The 13502-nt window shown below is 30.8% G+C and overlaps 1 protein-coding gene across 3 annotated transcripts; it reads right to left on the reverse strand.

The window, feature by feature from the left end:
• Positions 1-536: 536 nt before the first annotated feature.
• Positions 537-11093, reverse strand: LOC110615576 (LEAF RUST 10 DISEASE-RESISTANCE LOCUS RECEPTOR-LIKE PROTEIN KINASE-like 1.2). Of its 3 annotated transcripts, none has more exons than XM_021757516.2 (4): positions 10321-11093; positions 4140-4172; positions 3736-3993; positions 537-3650 (listed from the first exon to the last, which is right to left on the reverse strand). In XM_021757516.2, the coding sequence occupies exons 1-4, from the start codon at positions 11081-11083 to the stop codon at positions 2719-2721; spliced, it is 1986 nt and encodes a 661-aa protein (XP_021613208.1). In that variant the 5' UTR covers positions 11084-11093; the 3' UTR covers positions 537-2718. The 3 variants fall into 3 exon arrangements, with proteins under 3 accessions (XP_021613208.1, XP_021613209.1, XP_021613207.1); XM_021757517.2 differs by lacking the exon at positions 10321-11093 and adding an exon at positions 7431-9170; XM_021757515.2 differs by lacking the exon at positions 10321-11093 and adding an exon at positions 4730-6384.
• Positions 11094-13502: the final 2409 nt, after the last annotated feature.

A 13502-nucleotide genomic window follows, 5' to 3' on the forward strand; every position in this document is an offset into this window, starting at 1 on the left:
ATGAACAAGTTCAAATCTGCTCCAAATTTAAGATAGGTAATTCAAAATGTTTCAATGATGATTGCACACAAATTAGGCTAATTTGAGTTTATAACCTAAATTCATGCAAAAGACATAATTGTCTAAGTCTGAATTAATAAGAGTTGCATATAAGATTGAAAGAAAAACTATCTTGATCAATGAGGAATTATTTTTTTAATCTTGATTTTTTTTCAAAGAAATAAATAAGAAAGTATTAAAGAATACGTATGAGTTTAAAAGAATTAAGCAAAAGTTTTAATACCAAGATGAGACGAAAATCCAAAAAATCTGAGTTCTTGAAATTCCCTTAATTCTATTGGTTCATTACTCCAACTTTCTATCCCAATAACATGCTAAATCAAACCCCAATTATATATAATTGAGACTTAATCTCAAAGAAAATAAAAAATAACTCACGTTGCAAGTACTTGTTATTGCAAATCAATTTCTTGAAGTAACCAAGAAAGAATTCACACCTCATTTGAAGAAATTCAAATATGAAAATTCATTAATCAAATATTTAAAAGTTCTCATACAGCCCTCATCTCATTTTATTTATAGTGTAGAGAATAAGATAATCTAATTTTTAAACAAGGGGCATGTTTGGACTATTACATAACATTGAGACAATAAAAGAAAAAATTAAAAATGTTCCCAAACAAGACCCTTGCTTTTAATAATGAGCTTAATACAAACAGCCCATAAAACAAGTTCAAGCTAAAATAAATAAAAACAACTAAGTTATAAGTCCAAATAATGCAATCAGCCCCTTTATAAGAGATATTGAGCTTGTCTTTAAAAGTTGGCTAAATACAAGCCTCTCCACATGCCTCCTTTCACAAAGTTACAAGTTTTGACATGCCTTGGTATTTCTCTATGCTTGTCTCGACCTCATCATAAATTTGAGATGTAATTAAGCCTTGAACAAATTCTTGCATAGCTTGCTTGAGTTTTGAAACTTGCTGCCTTGTAATTAGTCCACTAGGTATTGAAAGTTTGTTTTATTGAGTAATGTGGCGCTGAACCTCCTTACCAAAGCTAGTTGTATCACTGTCCTTAAAATTGCAATATATCCATGGGGCATGGCAGCCATCTAATCTAATGGGTTACTTGTTTGTTCCAACTCCTTAGCTTCATAAATATGATTTTTTCTTTTATTCTTTCATTTGCTAGCCTTGGGTAAACATAGTTATACTAGTAAATCAATGGCCTTCAGGTATTCATATACTTTATTGAGGCATCATGAACAAATAGGAACAAATTGAAAAAAAAAATTAATAAAACAGTCCCCTAGTGTTCACTTGCTATCAGCTTTCAATTTAAAAGAAAAAAAATATATATATATGCAAGATAAAAATGGCTAGAACTAAACAAGGCCCCCATGACGATGAACACTCAATAAAAGCATGCCCTTCATTTGCCTAACATCCTACATTTATACTCTGCTCCTTTCATCTGCTCTCACCATCCAATGCTGCACTGCCTGATACTTACTAGGGTCAGAGTCATCAATTATGCAGAGCAACTTAGGCCTCCAAAACCTTTCAACATTTCCTCAAATTTCAGGAGCTAATCCTTCTCCCACTTTTGTGGAAGTGACAGTAATATTTCACATCTGAAACAGATTGAGTATGAAATTTCTGAAGTGTACACTAATTATGTATCATTGAATAGTTGTATTTTAGTTGATCCTATGGATCCAACATCGATTAGTTAGCAGAATTGATAAATATATATAATATCTAGATCAAAACTACTAAATAATTTCAATAAACCATTATGGGTCAAGTAAAAAGTAGTGTCCAAAAGTTATCTAGGGCTGTTACAGATCCAACAGCTAATGACTCTTATGTACAGACTACTATTCTGGTTGACTTACGCAACGTCTGTGCTTTGATCAGACAAGCTAGGCTAGCATCCTGCAAAAACTTGATAGTATTTTGATCAGCATATACAAAATAAATCTTAGTTTTTTTCCTCATGATGTAGGAGATGATTCCTAACAAGAGAACGCGTGCTGATTTTTATCTGCTACTATAGAAGAAGAATATGTGTTTTAGACAGCAGCATGTGTTTTGCAAGTCCATAAAAATTTTGAGAAGTAGTGATTTTGTACCAGAAGCCAGGTTACCTCCTATAACATTTCAAGTTAAAAGAGTGTAAACATCATCCTGGCAGTTTCAAGCATGTGTGATGTGTCTTTCAGAAATTATGCTTATGAGGGAATGTGTTGATGACATTTTTTTAAAAAAAAAGCATAAAGAAAAAGCATTTTCTAGCTTTGACAAGTGTTCTTCTATCAAGAATTGTCCCAGAGATCAATATTTAGCAATGAAATGAATACACACAAATCTGCACAATGTTTAAGAATATAAATTTAATTGTTAGAAAGCCTGTTGCTAAGGTAAAATCAGTACAACGAATAAAACAATATTTTATTACTAAAAACTAGTAAAAAGGCAAAAAATCATTTGAAAGCACATGTATATATATATATATATATATATATATATATATATATGTAACTACCCAAATACACCCATGACTTCTCAAACCATATGTACATCCCTTCCCAAATACTCGTGTCTAGCATATGAAAAGAAACTCAAATTTTTCCCTGCTTTACTGCGTATGTTGCCAGTACTCATTCAGCATTACCTGTTAACTTACTGGAAAACTCAGTGAAACAAGCAAAACTTAACCACTGAAATTAGGTGTAGTTGAAGTGCTGATCCATTTCATCATGACTGTATCGGGAGAAGGCGGCAGCTGACAGCTCTTCAACAACCCAACATCATCTGATGGAATATCTACCTCCTGTGTCTTTTTTTCTATGCTGTAGTCCTTATTTTGTATCTCCTTTAGAGTCTCTAACACTTGTTCCATAGATGGTCTCAACTCCTTTGCACTTTGCAGACATTGAAATGCCATCTCTGCCACTGCAGTTATCATGCTTTTTACAGCATAATCTGATTCAAACCCCAGATTATGGTCTACGAGTTCATGCAATGCATCACTTTGGATCTTATTGATTGCCATGTTGGACAAATTAATCTCGTGGCGATGCCGAGTGATATCAACAGCAGGCAAAGATGATATAAGCTCAATCAAGACCACCCCAAAACTATAGACATCACTCTTATCAGTCAGCTGATAGCATTCATGATACTCTGGATCAACATAACCTGGAGTTCCTTGTGGAGCAGTTGAAACATGGGTGACATCCAATGGAAAGAGGCGAGACAATCCAAAATCTGCAACTTTAACACAAAAATTGTCGTCAAGAAGAATGTTGTTGGTTTTCACATCGCGATGGATAATATCTGAAGCATGGAGATATGCCAATGCACTAGCAGTCTCCACAGCAATTTTCATTCGAGTACACCACTGGAGTGCACCAGGCTTAGCGCTCTCTCCATGAAGATGATCAGCAACTGTGCCATTGGGAATGTACTCATATACTAGTAGGAGTTCGCGGCTGTGGCGAGACGTGCACCCATATAGTGAGACAAGATGTTGATGGTGCAAGCGATTTAGGATGTCAATTTCATTCATGAACTGCTCAACTCTCTTGTAATTGTTCTCATATAAACGTTTGACTGCAACAGCACGCCCATCTCGGAGTTTTCCTAAGTAGGAAGAAAAAAATTTTAATAAATTGTTCATTCATCAAATAAGAAATGCTTATGATATATGATGATTATGTGTTCTTACCATAATATACTGTGCCAAAACCTCCCTCTCCAAGTTCCTTCGCGGAATCAAAATTATTAGTTGCCTCTTCAAGTTCGGAATAGGTGAACTCAGGGACCCTAAAGTAGTGTCCTTTCTCAATGTCCGACTTTGAGGAGAAATCTGATGTGGTGCTTTGAGAGACAAAGGATGATGGAGCATATGGTTTTCTCTTGCGACGTAGATAGATGAAGAAGAGAATGAAGGTTATGACAGCACCTACAAGAGCTGCCACAACACCTGGGAGAAGAAGATATGAGGTGATAAGCATTCTAAAGGACACAGTTTTTGGTATGGAAGAAACTTCAAAGTCATTTATACATGAAATACAATGAAAACCGCATAAAAGGGGGAATGAAGAAAAGAGATCAGTGGGAGAATCTTACCTATGATAACTTTCAATTTCACATTTGGATGGCCTGCAACAAAGAAAATATGCAGCAATGAGGTGTTAGAATATTCTTAAAATTGAAAATAGTGTAATTCTTTAGTTTAGTGCCAGATCAGGACAGCTTTATTTACAGAAATTGAATTGGTTTGAATGCTGCTCTCATTCATGTTTATTTCACTTCTCAATTACAAGAGTTCATTGTAACTTGTGTTGATAGAACACTTTGTTTTCGAGTTAGTTAATTGCAATTACTAATTAGCTGATAAATAGAAGAAAGAAATTGCTATTCAAGCAGTGAACAAAATACAACAATCCAATTATATTGGAATTGTTTCCTTGGCATGGATTAACTTGACAAACAATGCAAGTTGCTGCCAAAATAGAATCATCTACTAACCATATAATCCAAATTATAAACACAAGATTAAGAAAAGTTAATCATGCTCTGATTTGGCTTTAATTGCAAAGAGAAAGGGACAAAGCACGAGAAAATTCTCCAGATTGTAAGCTAAGCGATTCTGAAACAAATAATGAAAATGCTATGCCGATTAAGACTTAAAATGGTTTGAATTTCATGAGAGTTACCATCATCACAGGAATTGGGATGAGTTCGATAATGACAAAAACAAACAAATTCATGATTCTCAAATCCGCAACGACCTCCACTTCTCTCACAAGTGCTGCAATTATGGGCGGTCCAATTCAAGAGGAAACCCATCTTCAAAATATCTGTATAATTCTTACCAACGAAGCTAGAAGAATCTCCAGAAGGGTGCAAAGGAGCATTAACGAAATAGTTGCACGAGTCCAAAGAATAGTTGGAGAATAACTCCAAATCTTCAACGTGAAACCCAGCAAAAGAATAAGCAGTAGAATTTGTAGCGCAGCTTATGGGATATGTAGGGTACTCTCTAGGCTTTGAGGTACAATTGTACAACAAGAAAAGATCAACATAATTGGGACTAACATTAAAGGGAGTTAGATCGAGGGTCAAATTATGCAAAGGAATTGAACATGTGTCCTCCTCAAAGGCAAGAGCACTAGCTACGAGGAAGATCTGATTGGTATAGAAAACATCTTTAATGATATAGTCATCATTGGAGATTCTGAGAACTGGGTATTCATGCTTACAAGTGAGGTTGAAATTCGGGTAGCCACAGAAGGAGTCTTGAGAGTCAGATAAGCGAAAAGGGAAGCTTATGTTTGGGCCTTTGCCGCAGGTTGCTGGTGCACAGGCCTTGAACTTTTGCTCGGGTGTCAACGATTGCTCGGCCATAGTGAAGAAGAAGAAGAAGAAAAAGAAAAAGAAGGGAGCAGGGGAACAAGTGAAAAATGGTTTATGGGATATGAAGAAGCAGAGAGGATCCATTTGGAGCCAGAAGCATTGGGAGGAGAGTCTGAAGTTTGGTTTTAACTTCAATTGACATAGAGGGAAAAGAGACAAAAACTATTGGTTGAAGCAAAAGCAAAGACAACTTGTCAAGATTGGCTGGCTTCAACCAATAAAAAAAAACCAAAAAAAGCAAGCACGTCTCGTGTGGGAACTGCTGGGCCAGTGGACCAGAATAGTGCCCTATTGCCCAAGCATGGCGTGGAATTACTAGAATCTTGGAGGAAAGTGGGAGATTTTCCGAAGGCTGGACGGTGACTACCAACTTCCATTCAGAAGGTAAGTGTGATTGGCCAACTGCTCAATATCAACAAGGCTATGGATTTCAAAGGGGAAGAAATTTGAACGGTAACAATGTGACTATCAGATTGTGACATAAAAATAAAATTTTCAGCAGAGAAAATAGGAATGGACCATTAATATACCCACCGATAAGGCCCAAGGAAGGTGGTCAGGCTGAAAGAAAAAACCTGCGGCCCAGGCCAGGAAGGAAAGGTAAGGGCTCAAAGGATTAAATTTCAGAGTCGTCAAGTCAAGGAGCAAGGCGGATTTCCAAGATCATGCTGGCATATAAACCGTTGACAGGTTGAAATTTCAAACTATACGTCGACAGCAAACATGACACTCAACTGTTTTTCTTTGTAAATATTTCTGATATATAAAAATGTAATTCAAAGACGTTGACTATTGAAATTAATTTTGCTATGGCAACAAATGGGAAGTTTCCCTTGGTAATGGTATGCTGCCAGAGAGATTCTACAGTGGGTCAAGATAGAGGTTTCACTAAAAAATAATAAGAAAAATTACTAGTTAATTTTTATAATATAAAAAAATTATTAATTAATCTTTTAATTTTTAATTTTTAAAATATTTTAAAATATTTTCACAATTTAAAAATTTTTTAAATTTTATCGTTAAATATTTTATCATTTAATTTTTATAATTTTAAAAAATTTATTAATTAATTTTTTAAATTTATAAAAAATTTACTATTTAATTCTTTTATATTAGGAATATTTTAATTTTTTTATAATTTTTAACGGTTAAAATTAATAAAAATATTAATTAATAAATTTTTTAAAATATTAAAAATATTTTAATATATTTTTTAAAATCGAAATATCAACTACTGAATTTTTCTATAAAAATTTAATAATAATATTCTTAAATAATAATAATATAAAAAGTTAAAAAAATCTCAATTATGAACAGGAAAAATTATTAATTTGCTTTTATATTATAAAAAAATTTATTATTAAATCTCTTAATTTTAAAAAATATATAAAAATATTTTAAATATTTTAAAAGAGATATTGAAAATATTTTCAAGAAAGAGAGACTAATTGATAGGCTTATTATAAAACTGAGTAACTAATTAATAAGTTTTTTCAAATTAAAGAATTAACCAGTAAAATATTTAATAAAAAAAATTAGCTATTAGAGTTTTTATAATGTCATGTATTTTTTTAAAAAAAATTATTATTTAGTCCTTATGATATGGAAAAACTCACTAATTAATCTCTCAATCTTAGAAAATATATTAAAATATTTCTGACATTTTAAAAAATATACTAATTAGATTTACTGTTAATTTTAGTCATTAAATATTACAAAAAAATCTAAAATATTTCTGATACGGATAAATTAATTAATAAATTTTTTAAAATTTTAAGAGTTGAATTAATAAATTTTTTAAAATTATAAAAACTAAATAATAAATTTCTCCAATCAAAATATATATATCAATTTGGCATAGGATATGTATTCACTGCCCTGCTGTTTTCCCCAAAGAACAAGCCTATCCTATATTCCTAACCCACACACAGCCACCAACCAATCGACGCTCAATTTGCTATTCCATGGCTAACAACAACACGAATAAAATATTTGACGTACCTTTTGGACACCCAATAAGATCGGGCTGCTCATTGCAAATGCATCTGAAAAAGTTCGTATTAAAGCTGGTGCCGCAGGAAGAATCAGAATTGTAGGTTACATTAAACCCTTGGTTCAAAACTGTCCGTAAAGCTTCCAGTCCACCGCTAACTTCTTCAGCATCCACTCTTGGAACAGGAACTTCCACTCTGAGACAAAGTGGGAGCTGCTTTATGTTCCAAACTCTCAAAAGCTCCTCAGTTGTATAAAATGCATTCGGTTGTTCCCGATTTCTACCACAAGTAATTTTGTATGTAACCGGAACCATGGTTATCTGGTTTTGGCAATCGTAGAACAGAGTGATGTTTTCAAGCTGTGGCACATAACTGAACGGAGTCCCGGTCATGGTCGTGCTGGCGATATCATCACGTGGACAAACATCTTCCGACAAATCCACTCGAGCAATGGTCATATTTCGTTGGAGTAGATCTACCCACTTTACATAATAATCTTCGTTATTTATAGATATAATAGGGTATCGACCTTCTTGGCACTGCAGCTTGAACCCTTCAAGACCACAAATTTGAGATCGACTATCGCTCCAGAAAGGATAATAAAGCTCATCTGAGAGGTTTCCACAGCTGAACGGTGCCAAGCACTCTGAAAAATCCTCATCGGGTTCACAATAAGATGTCGGAACAAAGATTAAGAGAAAGAAGAGGATGAAGAAGGAGTGTACATGGGGCAGCAGAAAGAGATGGCCACCCATTTTTTTTCCTCCAGAAAGAAGATGGAAGAAAGAAGAATTGGTAATTGAAGGCGTCCTGATTGGTAATATATTGTTAAAATCAATATAAACTATTATTTTTCAAAGAGACGAAAGAGATAGGAAGGCTGCTCTACTCTTCTCCATTTCCCATAATATAATAATGTAAACAAAGCAATAAGAAATGCGTAGCTTTGAGAAATATGAATTATTTATGGGAAACATGAGATGGGATTTGACTAGGACTACGAGCACAAGGACAAAAAAATATTTGGAATATTTAGGTAAAAGATAATGGTGGGCGATGATACGTAAGCAATTCCCTTGACTCGTCTTTCAAAATTTGAGCATTTGAAGCTACCAGGAAATAGCTATCTTTACGTACCAACTCTAAAGGACGAAGACCCAAATTTAGCAGGCTTAATACCCAATACGTGTCCATAACAATAGCTGTGATTGTGAATTTGAAAAGCCAAAGTTGCATGTGAGAATAAGAGAAAGCTAGCCATTTCTATGTATTGTCTAGTTTTGAATGGCATAACCACAATTTCATATTAGTTACCCACATGACTGGGACTTGGTCATCAATATTGAAACTTTCTTCAGCTGACCTTTAATTCACCTGCTAATTGCTAATTACCTTGAATGATAAGGTAAAAATCTGATTATGCAGATCTTGAAGCCTGGGCTTGGGCGCCCATAACAACCAGGCTGCTTGCTTCCCAAAAGGGATGCCCACTATTTATGGGGTTCCCATAGCTGAAAGCAGCACACTTCACTGTAGAAAATATCTTTGAGGAAGATGATGATGATGATGAGAGGGAAGATATGATAGAAAAGATGAAGATTTCATTTTAGAGAAGCTAAGAGTGAGATATGTCAAGTGGGTTGTGCTTGGCAAATTACTGAGTTCTTTTGAGATCTAAGTTCAAGTAGTTGTGCTTCACACAAGGTGTGGCGTTGCAGATGGTTACTGATGGAAGGGTAAATTATTTTCGGTCACCTTTTATTTTTCAAAAGCTGGGTAATACAATAAATTCAACATAATTTACCTCTCTGGAAAAATAACTTATATTTTTTATAAAAAATATCTTTCATTAATAAGATAATTTACTTTTACGATTTAATTTTAATTTAAAAAATAATATATATTAATAAATTTATATATAAAAATTTTAATAAAATATTAAAAAATATAAAAAAAATGACTTTTTTTATATTAAAATGGTTTAAATTTTATATTGACCAATAAAATTTTTTTTGAAAGATCTACTTTATATTATTCTCATAAGCTTACATGTGTGTTTTTTAATAACAAAAAAAAAAAGCGCGTGATATTGTTACCTCGGAACATGGAAAACATAATTATTTATTTAAAAAATTTTAAAATTCCACACAGTAAATGGCCTAGTAATTGATATAAGGGAGTTTCCAACCGTGATCTCCACCTTCTAAAATGAAATATTTTTTATAAAAATAATTATTTTTCATAAATAAATGGAGCCAATAATAATATTATTTAATTATGTTTTTATTCCTCTAAATATAAATAAATAATAAAAGTGGACTTTTTTTTAGGATGAAATACAGCAGTAACATAATAATAAAAAAATTTGCACATGTGGCTGCCACTAAACTCATATATTATATTTTATTTCATTTCAATTTGCATTACGAAAAATAAGTTTTATAATAAAAAGATGTGCAATTTGGTTACGAGCACTATACCCTCCCCCCATATTAGTTTATTATTAAATTTTTTTCAAAACTAATAAATAAACTATCTAAAAAGTAGTTGCATAGGATTTGAGATAAATAAATTATAAAAAAAATATCAGTATAAAACAAAAAAATTAAAATATCAAATTTACTTCTCAATTATATGTTAAATTAAATAATTTTTTATTTTTTATTTTAATCTAAATTTATTATAATTTTAAATAAAGTTAAATAGTATTAAAGAGAATGTAACCTATATCTAGGTTCTAAAATTGAAATCAAAGATAAATTAAATTAATTAGCTATTTGGTATTTTTTTTATTTAAAATAATTGCCACTTGATAATAATTTTAGCCTTATATTACCAACTTGTTTAATTATTATTTTCTAAATTGAATTAAAGAAAATGAAAAAAAAAATTCATACCTTTGCATCGGTTGCTATGTACAGTCCCATCGCTGCAAAAACAAATGAACTCCTTCGCTGTGTTGTTATACCCACAATACCCACCGGAATCCTCACAACCACCGCAACCCTTAACCGTGCTCCAATCCAGCATGAATCCCTTATTCATCGCCGCACCAAACCCACCAATCAAATCATTAATTGTGATCTCCGTTCTCATTACCGTTGCTATCACTTTATCCTCGCATTTTCCAATCCAATTCACAGTGTTGCTCTGATTCTCCATAACAATAACATAGGACTGCTTCTTACCAAATTCCAAGCATCCTACCGCAGAAGTTGAAAAGGAAAATGGGCTGGAGGTGCAATTAAAATAAAAACTGAGATTCAAATCTAAATTTGTGAAATCTAATGGTAGGTTTTCTAAAGTAAGGTTGTGACGAGCTCTAGGGCATGTTTGGCCAGTAACATCAATGTCCGCTAGAGTAATGGTAAAATTAGCATAGTTTATATTTTTCACATAAAAAGAGTCGTTTGGCAATCTGAGTATAGGCTCTTGATCCAAACAAGAAAGGCCAAATTCTGGATACCCACAATATTCATCGGTGTTATTATCACCAATATACCAAAATGGGTATTTGATCGTGACACCATTGCCACAATTATGGGCAGAACACTTCGATGAGATCAGATCAGAAGAGTCACAGTACGAAGTAATGAAGAAAAAGAAGAATAAGAAGAGAATAGAAAAATGGAGGAAATAATGGTATTGAGGTTTTGACATGGTGGTGTAGTGTTATGAAATAGAATGAGAAAATGGTGTAAGCTATTAAGCATAGTTTTATAAGAGATCTACTCATGTGAAATTACCTAATTGTCCTTGCTATATTTGATTTTGAGATTTGAAGTGTGAAAGTTTGTTAAAGGTAATTTCTATATAGAATAAATTTATATAAATTTTATAATATAAATATATAGAATTTTTTATAGATTTTATTATAATGTCAAATAATAATTTAATGTGATTTCGATTTAAATAACTATTTTTATATAAATTTACAATATAAATATATAGAGTTTTACATAAATTTTATTATAACGTTATACAATAATTTTATATGTTTTAAACAAATATTTTTGTTTGTTGAAGAAGGGTAAAATCATAATTTTGTATATATGCCTGCACAAGAGGGCTTTTGTTTTTTCCCCTTTTTGCGTGCGCACAAGAGTTTGGTAGAAAAAGGATCTGAGTTGAGAAATAATGTATTTTAATGATTCCTCTACACGGAAATAATAGTTACGTTATGTTAAGTTGCATTTAAAAACAGAAGACCCGTGGCCTCCACGTTTCTTTTATTTTTAAATCTATTTTTACATCAAATAGTAATATTATTCCAAAGATTTTCTATTAGTAGTAAGCAAATCTGGTGTTTTCATCGGTTATTTCTATAGGCATATTATCAAATGTTAAATGTTATTATCAGGGTGTAAATCAACTGTATATTTTGTGAACTATTTAAAATTTGATTTAATAAAAATTCAATCGAATTTGATTCGATTTCTAAACAAATTAAATTCAAATTTAATTTTTAAACTGTTTTAGTAAATGAGACAAACTTAAATTTTATAATATTCGACTCGTGAAACTTATTAATTTTAAAGTAAAATTCATTATACATATAAATAAATTGAACTATTTATGAATTACTTGAAACTAAATCAGATAAAAATTTGACGCGTTTAAACTCGTTTGCTAAACGAGTCAAACTTAAACTTTTTAATGTTTGACTCGAATTCGAAACGAGTAAAATTTGAATTCTCCAAGTTTGGCTCGAATTCGAAACGAGTAAAATTTGAATTCGCCTCGAACTCGTAAAAAATTTAACGAACTAAATTTAAACTCTTTAAATTTCAGCTCAACTCAATTCGTATACGTTCCTGGTTATTATCCATATGACTCACAAATTCAATAATACTATAATATACTATTAAAAATTTTAAATTTTGATTTATCTTTTAAGAGAATCTAATAATTTTCAGTTGTTCCGGATGTGCATCCTAGTATTTGTTACTGCCTACAATTTCAACTAAATTTCATTTATAGTTGTTGAATTTATTGTAATAATGTCATTTTTAAACTTTAATTTGTTCATGAAATAATTTTAAATAAGATTTACTTTTCAATAGAATAATAATTTCCGGTTTCTCTGGGTATGCATCCCAGTGTCTATTGTTACTTATAATTTCAAATAAATTTCATTTGTAATTCTTGAATTTATAGGACAGTACAACATTATTTGTAAACTTCAATTTATGTCATAAAATTGTCTAAATTTTAATTTTAAACTTCATTTATTAAAAAATAATTTATATTTAAAAAATATTTTTCATAATAAAAATATTTTTTAATAATATAATTTATTTTTTATTATTTAATTTTAATTTAAAAAATAAAATCTATTAATAAATTTATATATAAAAATTTTTTTTAAGGAGTGAAAAATGAATTTCACCTGTTATAGAAGGGAGTCATTTTTACTAAAATGACTTTTTTTATGAGAAAAATATTTTTCATTAATTAAATTTTTTAAATACATCAAACATTAAAAAATATAAAAATATATTTTTTATAAAATTTTTTTCATAAAATAAACTGAGGCTCAGTAATAATAATACCTAAACTTACTTTGAACAATTTTTTTTTTGTTCAGATTATTAATAATATTTAAATTTAAAAAAATTATTGTATGGTTGACTGTTGCAACTTGCATTTTACAACATTAAGTTTGTTAAACATGTAATATTTCCTTCTTTCTTCCTAGTCCTAGTCCTAGTCCTAGTCCTAGTGGGAAAACAAAACCAAAGAGAATCTTCATAAGGAAAACATATGTTAATAAGCAATAAGTCCAAATAAGTGAAAGTTTAATCAAATTAAATTAATAATTTTTACTCCAAATAATTTCTATTGTAATGAAATATTATTTTAGAGATAAAATATTAAATTATTTATGTATGTTTTAATTAAACAAAACTGAAATACAGAATAGTACAAGTATTCAAGAATACAAATGATAAATAATTTTAATAATTAAAAGTTACATAAAATAATATTTTATTATATTAAAATTTTTGGGATTGAATGCCAAAGTTTAAATTTTATTTGGTTAAAAAGTTTAAATTAATATTTATTTTAGTATAGTAAT

The sequence above is a fragment of the Manihot esculenta genome, chromosome 5 (genome assembly GCF_001659605.2).
Source record: "Manihot esculenta cultivar AM560-2 chromosome 5, M.esculenta_v8, whole genome shotgun sequence".
Taxonomy (NCBI): domain Eukaryota; kingdom Viridiplantae; phylum Streptophyta; class Magnoliopsida; order Malpighiales; family Euphorbiaceae; genus Manihot; species Manihot esculenta.

What these genes read in the sequence shown, in the direction of transcription:
- LOC110615576 (XM_021757515.2), bottom strand. Translation starts at nt 5,513, where the DNA reads ATGGATCCTCTCTGCTTCTTCATATCCCATAAACCATTTTTCACTTGT. An exon ending in TCCCAATTCCTGTGATGATG is followed by an intron (nt 4,173 to 4,729) that starts GTAACTCTCATG and finishes TCTTTGTTGCAG; the next exon opens with GCCATCCAAATGTGAAATTG. An exon ending in TTTTGGCACAGTATATTATG is followed by an intron (nt 3,651 to 3,735) that starts GTAAGAACACAT and finishes CTTCCTACTTAG; the next exon opens with GAAAACTCCGAGATGGGCGT.